Below are 17,219 nucleotides of genomic sequence, written 5' to 3'. Positions count from 1 at the left end.
AACCTTTCATCCAAAAGCTCAAGAATGCCCTCCTTGATCGTGCCAAAGATCATAGGAGTCTGGTCTAGTATTTTGTGCGTGATCTCTGAGGAGATAAACTCCCTGGTCTGCTCCTCTAGCTGCTCAGCTCCAGAACCTGATCCTGATCCCTCACCGGCACCTGAACTGCCGACTGCTGGTCTAGGGCATAAAACCACCATTCTGAAAATAAACACATCATAACATACATCAGAATATTGAACATAACTCGAGGGATCTCACACACAACAAGTTTCCTGGATTCATCTCAGCCTGCCTTGAATCGAGTACGGATCCTCTACTTTCAGTAGTACGGGCCCATACTACCTTCCACATCTATCCGTACTTTCCTCAAGAACTGCCTTGACTCCACCAAGTCCCTTCTACTACTACTGCTTCACGAGTCACTCTCATCCTTGGCTTGCCCTAGGGTAATCACTATCCTACTCTCCGCCATCAGCTACATAAGAAGTCCCTGCTACCTTCCCCTAACTAGCTTGCGAATACTATTACATATCACTAAAACTAGATAATTCTTCGAATGAGAGATCCTACCCTACAATGGTTAGACTCAAACAAGAGTTACGCAATAGAGCTAGACCTAACCTTTCTTTTACTAGTTAATAAAAGATAGCTAGAACTCTTAAAAGCACAAAGCAATCAACATTCGAGCATTAAGTACACATAATCAAGCATATCTACTATGGCTATCATACTGACTGATATGTACTAGCATGCATTTCTCATAAAGCTGATACACATATAACAGGAACATAAGGCATCCTTCCTAAATCCTTAGTCCTAATCCAGCATGCAATTCTCATAAAGCTGATAATCATAACATAACATAAACTTGTATGGGTAATTTGGGAGTACATACTTGAGCTTGGATGATTGCATGCACCACACCCTTTTCTCTTTTTCAAAATTCTTTTCGCTTTTTCTAAAACTCTTTCCTTTTCTTAAAATCCTTTTTACAAAAATTGATTTTCCTTTTGAAAATTTTCATACCAATTCCTTAGTTTGAGTTCTGACACACCCGAGAGTGTGCTCGAATCGCTCAAACCAAGGCTCTGATACACATATAACAGGAACATAAGGCATATAACGGGAACATAAGGCATCCTTCCTAGATCCTTGGTCCTAATCTAGCATGCAATTCTCATAAAGCTTATAATCATAACATAACATAAACTTGTATGGGTAATTTGGGAGTACCTACTTGAGCTCGGATGATTGCATGCACCACACCTTTTTCTCTTTTTCAAAATTCTTTTCGCTTTTTCTAAAACTCTTTCCTTTTCTCAAAATCCTTTTTACAAAAATCTATTTTCCTTTTGAAAAATTTTCATACCAATTCCTTAGCTTGAGTTCTGACACACCCGAGAGTTTGCTCGAATCTCTTAAACCAAGGCTCTGATACCAACTTGAAACATCCAAAACTATGGTCCAAATATTTCATTTTAAAAATCATTATTTAAACCATAAATCATTCATCATCATCATATAAACCATGTATCTCAAAACATTATGTCAATTACTGTATCAAAATCATATAAGAAATCATCAGAGTCTAAAATAATCCCAAACTAAATCTGTGGTGTGTTCCATGCAATCATCCCGATCCCTTCCCATTGCTAGTAGAAGTACCTGAAACCAAAACTGAAAACTCTAATCACAAAGCTTAGTGAGCCCCCCCCCCCCCCCAGCTACCACATACTAAACACATAATCATGTACTGGGCCTCGCCCACTGCATCGGCCCCTGCCCGACATCGGACCGAGGTCCGATATAATTTGGGCCTAGCCCCTGCATTAGCCCCGCCCGACATCAGACCGAAGTTCGGTATACATATTATAGGCAAAAACATAAACATAACATAATAAAAGCATAAAATAACAAGAAAGCTAACATTCCTCGGGCTTGCCCCGACATCAAATCGTAGTCTGAATCACATAAACATACACATGTGAGAGTCACAAAGACATCAAGCATACTAACTGCATTTGGCCCCGCCCGACATTAGATCGAAGTCCAGAACATAAAACCAACATCGGGCTAACCCCGACACATACAACAACATATAAACGGGCCGACCTTTGTGCCTTAGACCCGTTCCTATAGGAGAAGACTCACCTCTCAAATTGAATGCTGAACTCGAGTGAGGAATCCCTGTCTGTTGCTCCGGCGACTCTCTGACTATAAATTCCATAGTAACACTTAATCAAAAACTGATAACTCTCCAAAGGTTAAAATGACCATTTTACCTCTGGTCAAAGTCATCACTCTAGTCAAAGTCAACACTGTCACAACCAGCATTTTGGCTAGGAAATTCTGTCTCTGTATGTAATCAATTCTTGACGTATCTTGTAACTTCAAGTTTAAGGATATACATATTACTCGTTTCTAAAACAACTATTCAAATCAAAACTCACTCGTGAAGCCGTATACCTAGTTCAATGCACTATGTTCACTCTACTTTGGGTTGTAACCCTAATTTTTCCCGGTTCAAAACTATTATTGGGCTAGGAATCATTTATTAGGCCTAATGGGCCAATAAATTCTCAATTGAATTATTTTGGGCTAATAATCCTCATTTGGGGCTTAAATGGATTTACATGCATTAAACTATAACATTTTGGGCCATAAGACTTTTCATGGGCCTTATTGGGCCTAAAATGTCTCACTTTGTTGTCATGGGCCTTAATGGGATGTGAATGGTTTCTTGAACCTTACTGGGCCAAAAACCCATTAACCTTGCTCTTTTTGGGTCGTAAACTCGCATAAGGGCCCAAAGGGCCAAAAAATCTTATTGGGCAAACATACTCTCGATCTTTACAAGCACAATTTCAGCCTAACACCAAATTTCTCTCATTCTCTCACTTATCCTCGGTTTTAAAAAAAAAGTAATAAGAGGATAATTAGGGTGTTGCCACCTCACTAATGTTTAGTGGTAATCCAAGCAACAAATCTCATGTTTCTAGAACTCTAAACCTTCATGTAATAACCATTTCATTCTCTCTCTTTCTTTTTTCTTAACTCACGGCCAAGATGCATCCCCCCACTCTCATCTTTTTTTCATTACAACTTCACCAAAAACTCTCTCTAGAACTCCAAGAATTCACCCATCCTATCTCTCCAAATTTTGTATGTGTCCAAGAATACTTCATCAAATACCATCATCTTGGTAAGCTACTTCTGATCAAGATGTTTAACTTCATGTTCATGTTAAACTTACTTCTCTTAACACTCCATTTCATGATCCATGTCCCTTAGAAACCTCATAAATTTGAGATCTACTCAAAGGGAGCTTTCTAGAGCCAAAAACTCCTCCAATCTTCTTCCAAAAACGATCCATCAACCCTAATGTGAGTTCATACCCCCTATTTTCGGTTTTTACTTTGTTTTGGGGGAGAATACAAGTTGCTTTGTGTAGATCTATGTGTTTAAGCATGATTATGTGTGTTTTACTATGTTAAATGTTGTGTTTATGTGTTGGAACTCCATAAATTTCGATAGATCTACTAAAATATGGTGATATTGGTAAACAAAAACACTCCATGCAACTTAATATGAAGATGAAAGGATTAAAACATGCTAAAGATGTTTGAAACTAAGAAAAATCGTGTAAAGGGCCAAAAAAATTGACAAAATAAACAAAAAATGAGGATCTTTTGTCAACTCACGATTTTAAGAGGACTAAAAGAGTCACTTTTAAACAAAAATGGGTCTGTATGATATTCATGGTTTTAACAGGGTCAAAAGTGTAAATTTTCACAAAATAGGCCTTCACGGTTTTTATGGGCTAAACTTGTAAATTTTGGCTTTTATGATTTAAATTATCATTTTAGACAAATTTGAGCCAAAAATGTAAGTTTTCGGTTAAAAGGGCCGAAAATGTAAATTTATTTAAACTTGGGCCAAAAAGTTAAATTTATATAGAATTGGGCCGAAAATGTCAATTTTCATAAAATTGGGGCCAAAAGTGTTATTTCTAACAAAAAGGGGCTAGAAATGCTATTTCGTTTAAAACAAGCCTAAAAATGTAAACTTTTGGTCTTAAAGGACCTAAAGTGTTAGTTTTACCAAAAATGTGCCTTAGTTGTAAATTTTTGGTTTTAATGACCAAAAATGTCTTTTTACAAAAAGTGGGCATTTTATGTCATTTTGGCAAACAATTAAGCTTAACCAACAACATAACAACAAACGGATTAATTACGTCATTTACACTTTTAATTGGGCCCAGAATATACATTACATGTTTATTGGCTTTAATGGTCCATTTACATGCTTGTTGGGCCTGAAATATCCATTTACATGCTTATTAGGCTTGGAATATACATTACATGTTTATTGGGCCTTAGTGGTCCATTTACATGCTTGTTAGGCCTGGAATATCTATTTACATGCTTATTGGGTCTGGAATACACATTACATGTTTATTGGGCCTTTGTAACCCATATACATGCTTGTAGGGTCTGAACATACATTACATGTTCATTGGGCCATTGTGGTCCATCTACATGCTTGTTGACTTCACACATTCACTTAGATACTCGTTGGGCCTTGAAAACTAAATACATACATGGAAACAATACATACTATGCAATTCAATATTCGCGTAAATTCAGTTAAGGCTTTTGTGAGACATTTCGTTTGATACATATCTAGTGTACAACCGTAGCCTGTAGTTATAACAGAGTCTCGTAGAGGGAGAGCGAGAGTTTGTGTATAGATCTATATGGGGTTGACACCCCACAACTGAGTTGTTCGCTATAGTTAGACTAGGCCAGTCTAGGGTGACAAACCTTACCTTAAATAAGACGACGTCTGAAAAACGTCATGACGAGCGGATCAGTCATTATCAAATATGGTTATAACGACTCACAAAGAAATTAACTCCACTATAAAATTTAAGGAATACATAAACAATTCTACAATTATAATTCTATACAAACACCATCCTACGGTCTTTGGGTTTTAATACTATAACACTTTTGCAAGCAGAAAATATCGGATTTTCTGGGAAAAACTTATGCTATACATCACCTTGTACTTACACAGAAAACATGAGATTTTCTGGAATACTTCCCTTATACATTTTCAAAACACACATGCTTTAATACAAGATTTGATACAAAGCGTTCAAACCATTTACTTCTTTTACAGAAAATATCGGATTTTCTAGTGTTTACAAAGCAATACAGACTTTTCATACAAATACATTTATAAACTCACCAACATTATATATGTTGACCGTTTTCAAAACAACTTGTATTCTCAGGAAATCGTTAAGCAGGTGGACATCAAGGTCATGTGGAAATTTGTTGCATTTTGTTGCTATTATAAACATTGATATTTTGGGATGTAACTCATGTAAACAATTACAATGATTTAAACTCTGTATTGTTGTATTATTTCTCGTGTGATGATGACGCATGCTTTGTTTCAATTATATTCACTGTGATGATATTACAAGATGAAGTCACCCCAACCCCAGGACGCTTCCACCGTACTCTCCGATTCGGGGGTGTAACAAACACTTTGTGTTGACTAACTCGCCGAGTCAACCTTTCGACTCGCCGAGTTCTATAGCTCAGAAATCCTGAAATCGCGACTCAACTCGCTGAGTCATTCCACCGACTCGTCGAGTCCTATCGAGCTGTTCAATCGCGACTTGGCTCATCCACTCATCGAGTCCCTATAAAGACTTATCGAGTTCTACTATCTGAAATCGGGACAACACGACACAACTCGTCGAGTTCCTTTACGGACTTGATGATTCCTTCTGTCTGTTTGGCCATCTTAACAGATTAGGCCCCTATCTTTTAGATCCAAGGTCCTTAGGTCATCTATCCATTGGAAAGGCCTTCCTAAGGGTAAGGTCTCCAACTTTACCCGTTCATAGGTCTTCTACAAGGGTTTAGACAAAACCCTAGTTCCTTTAAGACATGAATCTTGTCCAAAAGGCCATACAATCTCAAATTCACTCATACAAACCTAGATCTAGGGTTTTAGCGTTTGATGGGCACATAAAGCTCCGAACTTTCCTTCCATGCATGGTCTTTTAGGGCTAAAAAGACCACAAACTTGCTCATATGTTTGCATGGGGCTTCCATGGTCATAAAGTTTGCACCTTTATGCCATGGAACCCTTTCTAGATCCTAGATCTAAGATATGAGTCACTTGGGATGTCTAAGCCCCAAGGACCAAGGTTCTTGACCCAAAACCTTCATAATATGGACATAATTAGACCTAAGAGAAGAATGATCAACTTGGAAACTTGAGTACTAGAAAATGTAGCAAAAGGAGTGTGGTTCCCAGATCTACTCCTTCCCTCTTGAGTCTTCTATCTTCTACTTCTTCCACAAGCTTCACAAGGCACAAATAACACTCAAAAATGGCAAGGAATATCTCAAGATCATTGATGGCGGATTAGGGTTTTGATAATAGGGTTTGGAGGTGATGGAGGCTAGAATGGAGGCCAGATATGATGCTTAAATATGGTGCAAACCCTAAAGATTAGAGTTTCATCCAGCCTGTCCTACTCGTCGAGTCGTTCATTAAAACCCCACGCACAAACTGCTCTTTACTCGATGAGTCGGGGCTACCAACTCGTCGAGTTCCCCTTTCAAAATAAATTAAATACTTAATTAAATGCGTCGCAGGGAATCGGACGTTACAATATGTGTATGTCTGCAATGAAATAAAACTTATTTGGTTCCTAGCATCCATGGTTAACCTAAACCATGGATCATTTGTCTCAATATCATCAACTATTCTTTACAAATAGTTCTCTTTGTATCCAAAACCTTCTTCTAAACCCCTCACCACCAAATACGGTATTTGGAGCAAAATAATCATACACCTGACAATCATGTGTAGTATCAGATCGTGAACACGAGTTATTGCATTTGTTAACCCGCTTGAACTTGTAGTATCTTGAAGAAGATGTAATTTAGCTTGAGCAATTGTTTTCACAGCGCACATGTTATGCTCATTAGATGAAGACACGTCTATTGAACTTGATGATGAAGATGAAACTTGATGGTTACGCATGGATTTTGTTAGGTGTGTAATCGAACTCCTTAAATCTCTTCTATGATTATATAAAATTGAGGGAAAATTTGATTGATTTATTATTATTATTATTATTGTTATTATTATTAATAAGATACCGTGGTTATTCATAGATTTTTTTAAACCTAATGGTTTGAAAGATGCAAGATGTTTGGGGAAACAACCCAAGAGTTTTTCTCTCTTTCCCAAAGGACACATGCTCGTGTTCCCAGCGGGAATATGTATATACCGTCCTTCCAAACTACGTATATATGATGCACTTTTTTAAAGAAACCATATTTGAAACAAAAATACAAAAGAAACATGAGATCATATTTGCCTGGTAAATATTATCGTTTATTTTGGTTAAATATAATGTAATTCATTACATAAAATTCAAGATATGTTTCAATTTAAGTTAGTCCTGAACTAGAATTTCATTTTGAGAAACGTACCTAATGGCATGTAAGTTTTAGAGTTATCAATATCATCATGATACTCAAAACTACGACTCGATTTCGACATTGATTCCGCACGGAGTGCTGCCATAGCCGCCCTCCGTCTTTGCTTCTGTTCTTTCAATCTCTTTATTTGCTCTTCCACCGCCGCTTTTGCCTCCTCCGCCACCTCCGCTCTCGTTGCCGCCTGCTCCGCTCTTGTCCTGAACTCGCTCACTCTCGCCATCGCACTCTCCAAATCTTTCTTCAAATTCTCCATTTCCGGTTCCAATTTAGCTTCCTCCGCTTTCTTCACCAACATCTCGTATTCTTCCAACGAAATCGTGATCTCATGGTCGGAATTTGGAAGTTCCGATTGTAAACCTTCGTTTTCTTTCTTCAGTTCTTGGTTCTCTATCGCCATTTCCTGAAGAGCAAAATAAGCAGCGGATTTTTCGCCTTTAGCTCGTAACTCGGAAGCCTCCGCAGCTGCGGTTTTGGATCTCCCTTTATGAAGCTCGGCCTTCAACAAGGCTATTTCGACTTGTGCTTCGTTCTCTTTGTTACACATCTCTTCCAAATCGGTTTTAACCGTGTCTAACTCACCTCTGATTTCCAGCTTCAACTGAGTCAACTCGCTCTCTAATAACTCGATATGTTTTTCAGCCTCTATCTTCGCGCTCTCTGCCTCCATGGACGAAACTTGTAAACTGAGAATCGTGTCATTGAGCGCATTTGTGTGTTTGATGGCCTCGAGTTTATCATCGGTGGCAGCCACGAGTTGTTTCTCGACTGTAAGAAGCTGATCTCGTGTTGATTTTAAGTCGCTCAACTCATTGGCCATAATTTGGATCTTGGAATGGAGTTCTGATACACGAATCTTTGCTTCCTTGCATTCGTTGATGTATATATCTTTTTCGAATTCCGTGGTCTTCAATAGCATTGAGAGCTCGTCAACGGTTTTTTCGTGGTGATCTTTGTTAAGAAGGGCTTGCTTGTGGGCAGAATCCATGGCTTCTAGTTGAACCTTGCAATTAGCCAAATCTTGTAGGACAACTTCAAGATCTTTCACCTTCTCTGATTCCTGATCCATTTTTCATTTCAAACAAACAATTCATCTTGTGATCAATACGTGGGGAAAAAAAATACAAATTATACTCCACTATATTTGTCCAGAATCATCTATAATAGACGATGACATGCAGATGAAACTGCCTACAACACCGGAGTTAGAAACTTACATCGTCGCTACTAGACCGACTCCTGATCTGACCGCATTTCTCCCCAAAATGCGAAAGAGATGCTCGAACGGATTTGATATGATCTGTATCGATCTCCCCCATACTTTCTTCCCTAAACAATTCAGTCATTATGATTGATATGTACAAAATTGCTGCATATGTTATGTGCCAGAGAGAGAGATGTACCTCGAAAAATTAGGAAGTTATGGAAGTTGATCGTTGAAGATCGTACAAATATGAGAAGGAAATATTGTTCGTACCATTGGGTTTATCGTTTTCGATTGAGGGTTTTGTTGGTTTCCGATAGAATCGAAGACAAAAATTCGGCTCGTTTGTGTTAGATTAAGAAGTTGCGTTGATTTTGATGTATGTATATTAGTATATTATACAATATACACAAATACACACATACATATGAGAGGATGAGAGGTAGAGAGATGGAGTATCATACCGCCGTCCACCTCCACCTAGTGAAGATCGCCGGCCGGCCAGCTGTCTGAGGTAAACCATGGCGCATATAACAGGCAGGAACTCATAGTTTTATTTTCGTCATTATGCTTCGTAGAGATAAGATTTGACTTCACTGAATCCTACAAATTTCAATTGTGTTCTTCCCCGTTTCAGTTGGAGTTAGCTCTTGTACGTAGTGATCCAATTGGTTTACAGTAGGCCCATTCCATTAGTAGTGTTTTTTAGGTAACGTCAGAATTCGGGTTGTGCACGACGTGATCTTGTATTTGACTATTTGAGATAAAATAAACAAATGTCAATAGAAACTACGTTTGATATGTTTATAAAAATAGAATGGTATGATCCTTTTGCAGCAAATCTTACATACTAGGTTCATTTTTGACCAAACTTAGCACACCAATGATCCTTATGTTAGATGTTCGGGGGTTCGTTTGACTATGCTAAAAAATAAGGATGAGCTTTGAAACCGGACCGGTTCGGAACCGGAACCGGTTTTCTTATATTATAAGAACCGGGAACCGGGCTGTCGGTTCTAGTTCCGGTCCCGATTTTTTGGTTATTTTTCAAACAATGATCTGTTGAAATATTATAGATGATGTTATCTTCCGAAGCTTGTAAATGATTTAATATTTAACCAAATTATGACTTTTTATATTCTAAATTAAAATACAAAAATTAAATTACATGATGAAAAAAAATTTAGTAATTCCGACTTTATATGAGTGAGTTATGCACATTTTAAAAGCGGGACAAATTCATAAAAAAAATGTTGAAACAGAAAATATGCAACATTGATATGCTGTCTTCCGAGATCTATAACTGATTCAATATTTAACCAAAATATATGTTTTTATAGTTTAAAATGAACTAAAAACACCAAATTACATGCTGGAAAAAAATTAACTAATTCCAACGTCATATGAATGAGTTATGCACATTAAAAAAAAAATAAGATAGATTAAAAAAAAACAAAAAAAATGTTGAAATAGAGAAAGCGCAGCATCGATATTCTTTATTTTGGAGAATGTGTCTGATTCAGTATCTAATAAAAATATATGTTTGCACAGTAAAAATGAATTACAAACACATCACATATACACACAAAAACACAATCTCTCTCTTACTGGCTCTCTCAAAAAAACACCACCAAGGTCACCTACATCATCGTCTTCTTCTTCAACCACTCACCTACAACTTGATAAACACACATATATACACATAGAGGTGAGTTTGGGTTTGAAATAGGATGCAAGGTTTTGGGTTGTGTTGATTCCAGATTTGGAACTATAGAATGGATTAGGGCTCTAATGTCGACCCATGTATTCTCCATTGCCATCACTATTGTTTAAAAATGTGTTGGGTTAAATTATGGAACACAAATTCATCTTATTCTGAATTTGGATCTGATTTGATCTTCTACTATTTTGGGTCCGGGTATGTTGTATTTCATATTGATGTTCGTGGTTCGTATTTCAAAATAAAAGCTCATAAATCATTTGAATTTGTTTTTGTGTCCTAAATGTGTGGTAGATTCCCTGTGTTAAAATGGTTTTGGGTTATTTCAAGTTGAAGATTATTTTGAGAATTAATTGAGTTCTTCAATGATGTTGTGGTTCGTCGATGTAACAGCCCAAAAATCATAACCAAAAATTTCATTTTTATTTCTCAAAATAACCATACTTATAAAAATCATTTCTTCCAAAAACATAAGTCAAAGTATCTCATCAAAACTCATATCAATATATCAGAGTAAAAACATCTCAGGCTAAACAAATAGTGTGTGCACTGCAGTCATCCCGAGTTCTTCTTTTTGCTACCAGAAGTACCTGAAACAAAAACTGAAAACTGTAAACACAAAGCTTAGTGAGTCTCCCCAAACTACCACATACCATACACATAATCATGCTACTAGGAGAAACGGGCCCCACCCATACTCCGTTGACTACGAGATACGGGCCACATCCACACTCGGCTAACTACGAGATACGGGCCCCGCCCACACTCAGCTAACTATAAGATACGGGGCCCGCCTACACTCAGCTACTAAACATACATACAAATATCACACAGACAACAAGTATAGCCAAATCTATCAAACAATCCTATGTACATACTCAAATAATGTTATGAGATACGAGCCCCGCCCACACTCAACTAATAATGAGATACAGGACTCGCCCGCACTTTATGAGATATGGACCCCGCCCACACTCGACTAACTAGGAGATACGGGCCCCGCCCACACTCCACTGACTATGAGATACGGGCATCGCCCACACTCATATTCTTAACAACACATACAGGTATCACACATACAACAAGTATATCAATGCAACAATATGACTGATATCTATACTCAGGTAATAATGAGATATGGGCCCGCCCACACTCCGTGTTCCTATCAAGAACATACAAACTAAACGGGCCGGAATTTGTGCCTTCGACCCGTTTAAACCAGGAAGAAACTCTCCTCGCATTGCAGATGATCCCTGGCTGGTGGCTGACAGATTCCTGAACTATCAATATCAAAATAAAACCCAATTAACCATTTGGGTTTCAATGCATCACAATAAATACACATTTGGGGTAAAATGACAATTTTACCCCTAACATACTGATGTGTGTAAATTCAACTAGTTTGATCCCTACTTTTTATTAATAATTTAAGCACACAAAGGCAGTGAACCTGTCTTTAAGTGGTATAGATTGATAAGTAAGGTATCAAACTCAGGGAACGAAAATTAAACTAAGAGCTAATTTTAACTAAAACAAATAATAAAAGTAAATGGTTTTTTCTCTAGTTTTGCAAGACTAGAAACTTAAACAACTAAATTAACTAATTAACTAAAGCAACAACTATTCACCAAATTTGATAAAGATGTTTCTATTTAGGTTCAACCAATTCACTCCTATGGTTATTTAAGTTAAGGTAGATTAATTGCTATTGGTTACCAATGATAATAGTTAGGTTCATGTTCATTACTCCTAACCCTTAGACAATTAACTAATTTAAGCGTTGATCAAGTGTTTAAACTAATTAATTCCCTAGATTAATTATTTGGATTAAATAAGATTTGTAATGGTCAATTAAGTTATTAATTCAATTAACCTCTTGTTGATGGTTTCTCAAACAAGCTCACACATTAATCTTCCTATTTTCTTATTAATCTTAGTTTCATACTCATTACTTCCAAGCATACGTTTTAGCATTCACATAGACATATGAGGTTAACAATTAAGTGATGTTCATGCAACCTAATTGCCTTCCAATTAACAGAAAATAGTAGTGATTAATACATAAGGTTCTTTAACAAACTTAATTTAATAAATCACCAATAGACAATTAAACAAAATTCAATAATTAAACCATAGGAGTTCTTTGGTATTCCCCAAACAGAAACAAAAACGAGTTTAGCTCATAGTTGTAGTAGAAACAAGCATAAAAACAAAGTTTATGAAAGCAAACATGTTTAATTCCTAAGTCTAAGTGGTAGAATTAACCTAATTGCTTGAATTCTTCCAACTCTTGAAGCTTAGGGTTCCTTAGCGCCTTCTGAACCTTTTAGTCGCAGCTAATCCTTCAAAATTCGCCAGGGGTTCTGTCCCATGAGATAAGGATTCGTCTTTTAAAGATATCCCAAAACAGAGGGTACTCGGCGAGTAGCAGAATCAACTCGCCGAGTAGGTCAATACTTATCCGTCTTTAGATTAGCAGTCGTATTTATCTTCTGGCATATCATCGTGTACTCGCCGAGTATGGTCGATCTACTCGCCGAGTAGGTCAGTCTTTTCACTCTTTAATCTTCACTTGTTTTCCCTTTTCTCCTCTTTGCCTCCAAGCATATCTTCTGGACTGAAAACACAATTCAAAGCATTTTAAGTACCTTTTGTCCATATTATTTTCATAATTAACCAAAAATAACTAAGAATATATGTTAAATAATTAACTAATTATGCACATATCAAAATACCCCACACTTGACTTTTGCTTGCCCCCAAGCAAAACTATATTTTAAACACATTAAAATCACATTAATAACTCCAATCCTTCCCAGCCATTATGCCAAGACCGCAACGCATGCATTTGTGTCTAAAATCCTAAAAACCCCCCATACTTCAAATACTCACAGTCCTCATAAACATTCGCCCACTCACCCCGAACTATGCTCATTTTATGCAACCCTCCGAATCCATCCTCAGAAAACCTCTTTACCCTCAAGGTATTTTTAATTGAGCAACCCAAGCATACATAATCTAGAAAATTACAATTTATGATACCACTATGGAGCTCTTTGGAATTCTTCATTTCTTGATAATTTGATCTTGGATATCTTTGAATTCACCACCTTTGTTGTTTGATTTTTGGTATCTTCAACTTTTTGAATTTCTTCGAATTTTGATCTTCAAATCTTTACTTCATTTTCTCCAAAATTCTTACAATTTTTCTTATAATTCTCTCTCTCTTTTTTTACATGTATACCTCACTTTTTTTTTCAAATCCCTACATGCTTAAGCAGGGGCGCTCAATCTCAACCTTTATTGGCTAATGATAAAAATTTTCCCGGATACATTTCAGGTATAGGCTGCTAAACATATTGCATCCCTCAGGCTGAGCAAGGTCGTGTTTTTGTCTCATGATTTCACTGAAATAAGGAAGCCACAAATGCACTAGAACGTATATAGGCTCAACTAAACATTTGGGTTCTCATGCAATTATTAACACAATCTTAATATGGAATCCTAATTTTTTACCAAAATTTTCTACTTTAAGACCTAATCATTTTGAATATTCAACAAATTTAAAAATTAGCCTAAATTAAGATTCTAAGTGTTCTAAGATGTGACTAACCCCCTACCCCACACTTATTTTATGCAATGCCCTCATTGCATATTATAACAACTTAAAAAAATGCAAATAGAGAGAAAGTTGGAACAAACTCCCCTGGGGTAGCAGTCGCTAGGTTGACACTCTCTTCTTCAACTCCTTCTTCTAGTGACTTTAACCATGGGAACAGCTCATCCATGGCATGGGTGCCATATGTCTCGTGTGGTTGATAGCTCGAAAACTCCAAGGAAAAAGGATTGTTGCACAAGCCTCAGTAGTAATGCATAAAGAATGTATGAATGGCGCATATAACAGTAGCCAGAACAAATCAATAACTCCTCCTGCAGCAGGCTACTCGGCGAGTAGGATAGTAAACTCGGCGAGTAGTAGGTATCGGACAAAGCAGATCGTGCAGAAACAGATGTACTTGATATGTGCATATTTAGTGTATATTAAGTGTAGTTTATTATTCATATATTAGCTAAATTGTTGCATATTATGGACAAAAGGTACTTAAAAGTGTTAAATTATGTTTTTTCAGTCCCAAGATGAAGCTCGGAAGCGAAAGGGAGCAAGAGAAGCGGTTAAGAGCTCAAGGGTGGAACGAAGAAAGAAAACAACCAAAAAAGGCTTCTACTCGTCGAGTTGTCTCTTGACTCGACGAGTCCGGTCGCGGATTCAGAAAGATAAGCATTCGGAAGTCAAGATAGTTATCAGGTTACGACTAATGTGAGAGGGACTCGACGAGTCACCATATGACTCGACGAGTCGGTATGCATATATAAAGATAACTCTATAATGCGAAAGGAGAGAATTCTGGGAAGTTTCAGAAGTGTTTAGCTGCGAATAAGAAGCCAGAAGAACCCTAGAAGTCGACCAAAGAAGCTAGAATCCAATTCCGGGAGTAATTGAGGCGTAATTTCATCATTCTACTTAATTATTTTGTTTTGTCAATATGATTAAGCAACTTGAACTTATTTGTTTGCTGTTATTCACCTTAGTTATGAACTAATTTCTTTATACTTCTGTTTGGGGATACAAAGTTGACAATATGGTTTGATTGATTGGTAGGATTAATTCTAAGTTGGTGATTAATTGTTATTTTAGCTTGCTAAAGAACCTTGTGTATGAATGATAATTTATTTTCTGTTAATAGGAAGATAGTTAATTAGCATGAACATCTATTAATTATCAACCTCATATGATAAGTGACCACTATATCATATGTCTAGGATTAATGAATATGAAACTAGGATTAATAAGGAAATTGAGTAAATTCATGTGCAAGCTTGTAAGATGACTATCGAACAAGAGGTTAATTAAGAATGACAATTTAATTAGCTATTGCAAGTCTAACTTAACCCGAATAATTAATCTAGTAAATATAATTAAGTTAAGCAATTGGCCACTGTTTGAATTAGTTTATTTGCTAAGGATTAGGGTAGTGAACACAACTTAGTCACTTGAATCGGTAACCAACGAAAGAATTAATCCATTGCACTATTACCTTAAAAGCAACCATAAAGTTAACCGAGTTGAACTAAACAGAAGTTTCTTTCCCATTATTGAATCTAGTCAATTTTCTCTTTTCTAGCCTTGCATTAGTTTTGTTTAGTAAGTTTCTAGTCTTGTAAAACTAGAGAAAAACCCTTATTTGCTTAAGTAATTTAGATAGAATTAGTTTTTAATTTAATTTGCCGCTCCCTGTGTTCGATACCCTGCTTATTTAGCTATACCACAATTGATAGGTTCACTGCCTTTTGTGTGTTATTTGATAATTAAAGTAGGATTAAAACTAAGTGAGTTTTACACACATCAAGTTTTTGGCGCCGTTGCCGGGGAACGGTTCTAAAATTAGCATTAAATTCTAATTCAATCGATCCTTTGTGTAAGATTCATCTTACGCAAAGTTAATTTCTGTTTCAATTTTTGTTTAAGTTATACTAAAAAAAAAAAAAAAAAAAAAAAACTGATTTTAACGTGAACTCGCCGAGTGCATTCGCCCCGACTCGGCGAGTCTAACGCTGAATCAGATTAAATTTTTGTTCTTTTTTACGCGTTCTGTTTTGTTTTAAGTTGCAGTTAGTTCATGACCCGAGGATCTGCTACGCCTCTAATTCCTCCTCTTGAAGATCCGGAAACCGCATTAAGAAGAAACAAGGGCAAAACCGTTGGAGAAACCACTTCTTCAAAGAACTCACCACTCAAAAACTTCAAATCCGTTTTTGGCAAGAAGAGGAGCAGCAAAGCAGGAGCATCCAGTGCGTCGTTGTCAACCGAAGATCCGATCCCGAAAGACACCGAATACGAGACCGAAGAAGAAAGCGAGCACACATCCGAGTTTGAAGAAGACTTAGCCACCGCAATGGCTAATATTGACGAGATCCCCATGGGGGAGTGGAAGAAAAGGATGCGTGATGACACCGGCCCGGGACTTGTGCAACCCGCAATCCCCGCTACCGCTACGTTCGAACTAAAGGGCCATATTCTCGCTCAACTCAAGGAGATACCGTTTCACGGGAGAGATCATGAAGACGCCTATAAGCACTTAGATGAAGTAAATGATGTGGCGGATTACTTCAATGTACCTAATGTGCCCCGCGAGGTCCAGCTGCTATGCATGCTTCATGTCACGTTCAAAGGAGCTGCAAAGGATTGGTTGAAGTCACTCCCTCCCGGATCAGTTACTACATGGGCCAAAATGAAAGAAGAGTTCATAGATCACTTCTGCCCACCTTCCAAAATAGCCAAGCTAAAGAAAGCCATTGCCAACTTCGAGCAACAACCCGGCGAATCCCTATATGAAGCTTGGGAAAGATACAAGAGCCTACTTCGAAATTGCCCCCACCACGATCTCAATAGCCAACAAGAGGTCTCTATCTTTTATGATGGAGTTAATGTCACCACGAGGCAATTACTCGATTCACAAGGCCCACTCACTCGAAAGACACCTCGAGACATAAAGGAGTTAATTGAAGAATTCTCTAGGCACTCTAGAGAATACCACAACCCGAGGAATGAAGTGAGTCGCGGCGCAGTAAATTCGGTAAACGATGGTATGGCGGCGGTGATAGCTAAACTCGATAGCCTAGACCGAAGAATGACGAAAATGGATCAAACGATCCATGCTATTAGAGTCGGATGTGAAAATTGTGGCGGTCCCCATCT

General features: G+C 37.4%; 1 protein-coding gene across 1 annotated transcript; it reads right to left on the bottom strand.

Moving 5' to 3' along the window:
* Positions 1-7,421: 7,421 nt before the first annotated feature.
* LOC144997308 (uncharacterized) lies at positions 7,422-9,443 on the bottom strand. Its single transcript, XM_078957175.1, has 3 exons — positions 8,942-9,443; positions 8,756-8,867; positions 7,422-8,598 (listed from the first exon to the last, which is right to left on the bottom strand). The coding sequence occupies exons 2-3, from the start codon at positions 8,855-8,857 to the stop codon at positions 7,507-7,509; spliced, it is 1,194 nt and encodes a 397-aa protein (XP_078813301.1). The 5' UTR covers positions 8,858-8,867; positions 8,942-9,443; the 3' UTR covers positions 7,422-7,506.
* Positions 9,444-17,219: the final 7,776 nt, after the last annotated feature.

Source organism: Lactuca saligna, chromosome 5 (genome assembly GCF_052625555.1).
Source record: "Lactuca saligna cultivar CGN05327 chromosome 5, ASM5262555v1, whole genome shotgun sequence".
Lineage (NCBI taxonomy): Eukaryota > Viridiplantae > Streptophyta > Magnoliopsida > Asterales > Asteraceae > Lactuca > Lactuca saligna.
The sequence above is the reverse complement of the archived record's forward strand: the minus strand, read 5'-3'. Positions and strand labels throughout refer to the sequence as shown.

Excerpts from the sequence above, each read along its gene's own strand:
- LOC144997308 (XM_078957175.1), bottom strand. The coding sequence starts at position 8,857 with ATGGGGGAGATCGATACAGATCATATCAAATCCGTTCGAGCATCTCTT. Across the intron at positions 8,599-8,755 it reads GTCGGTCTAGTAGCGACGAT|GAATCAGAGAAGGTGAAAGA; the intron begins GTAAGTTTCTAA and ends AAAATGGATCAG.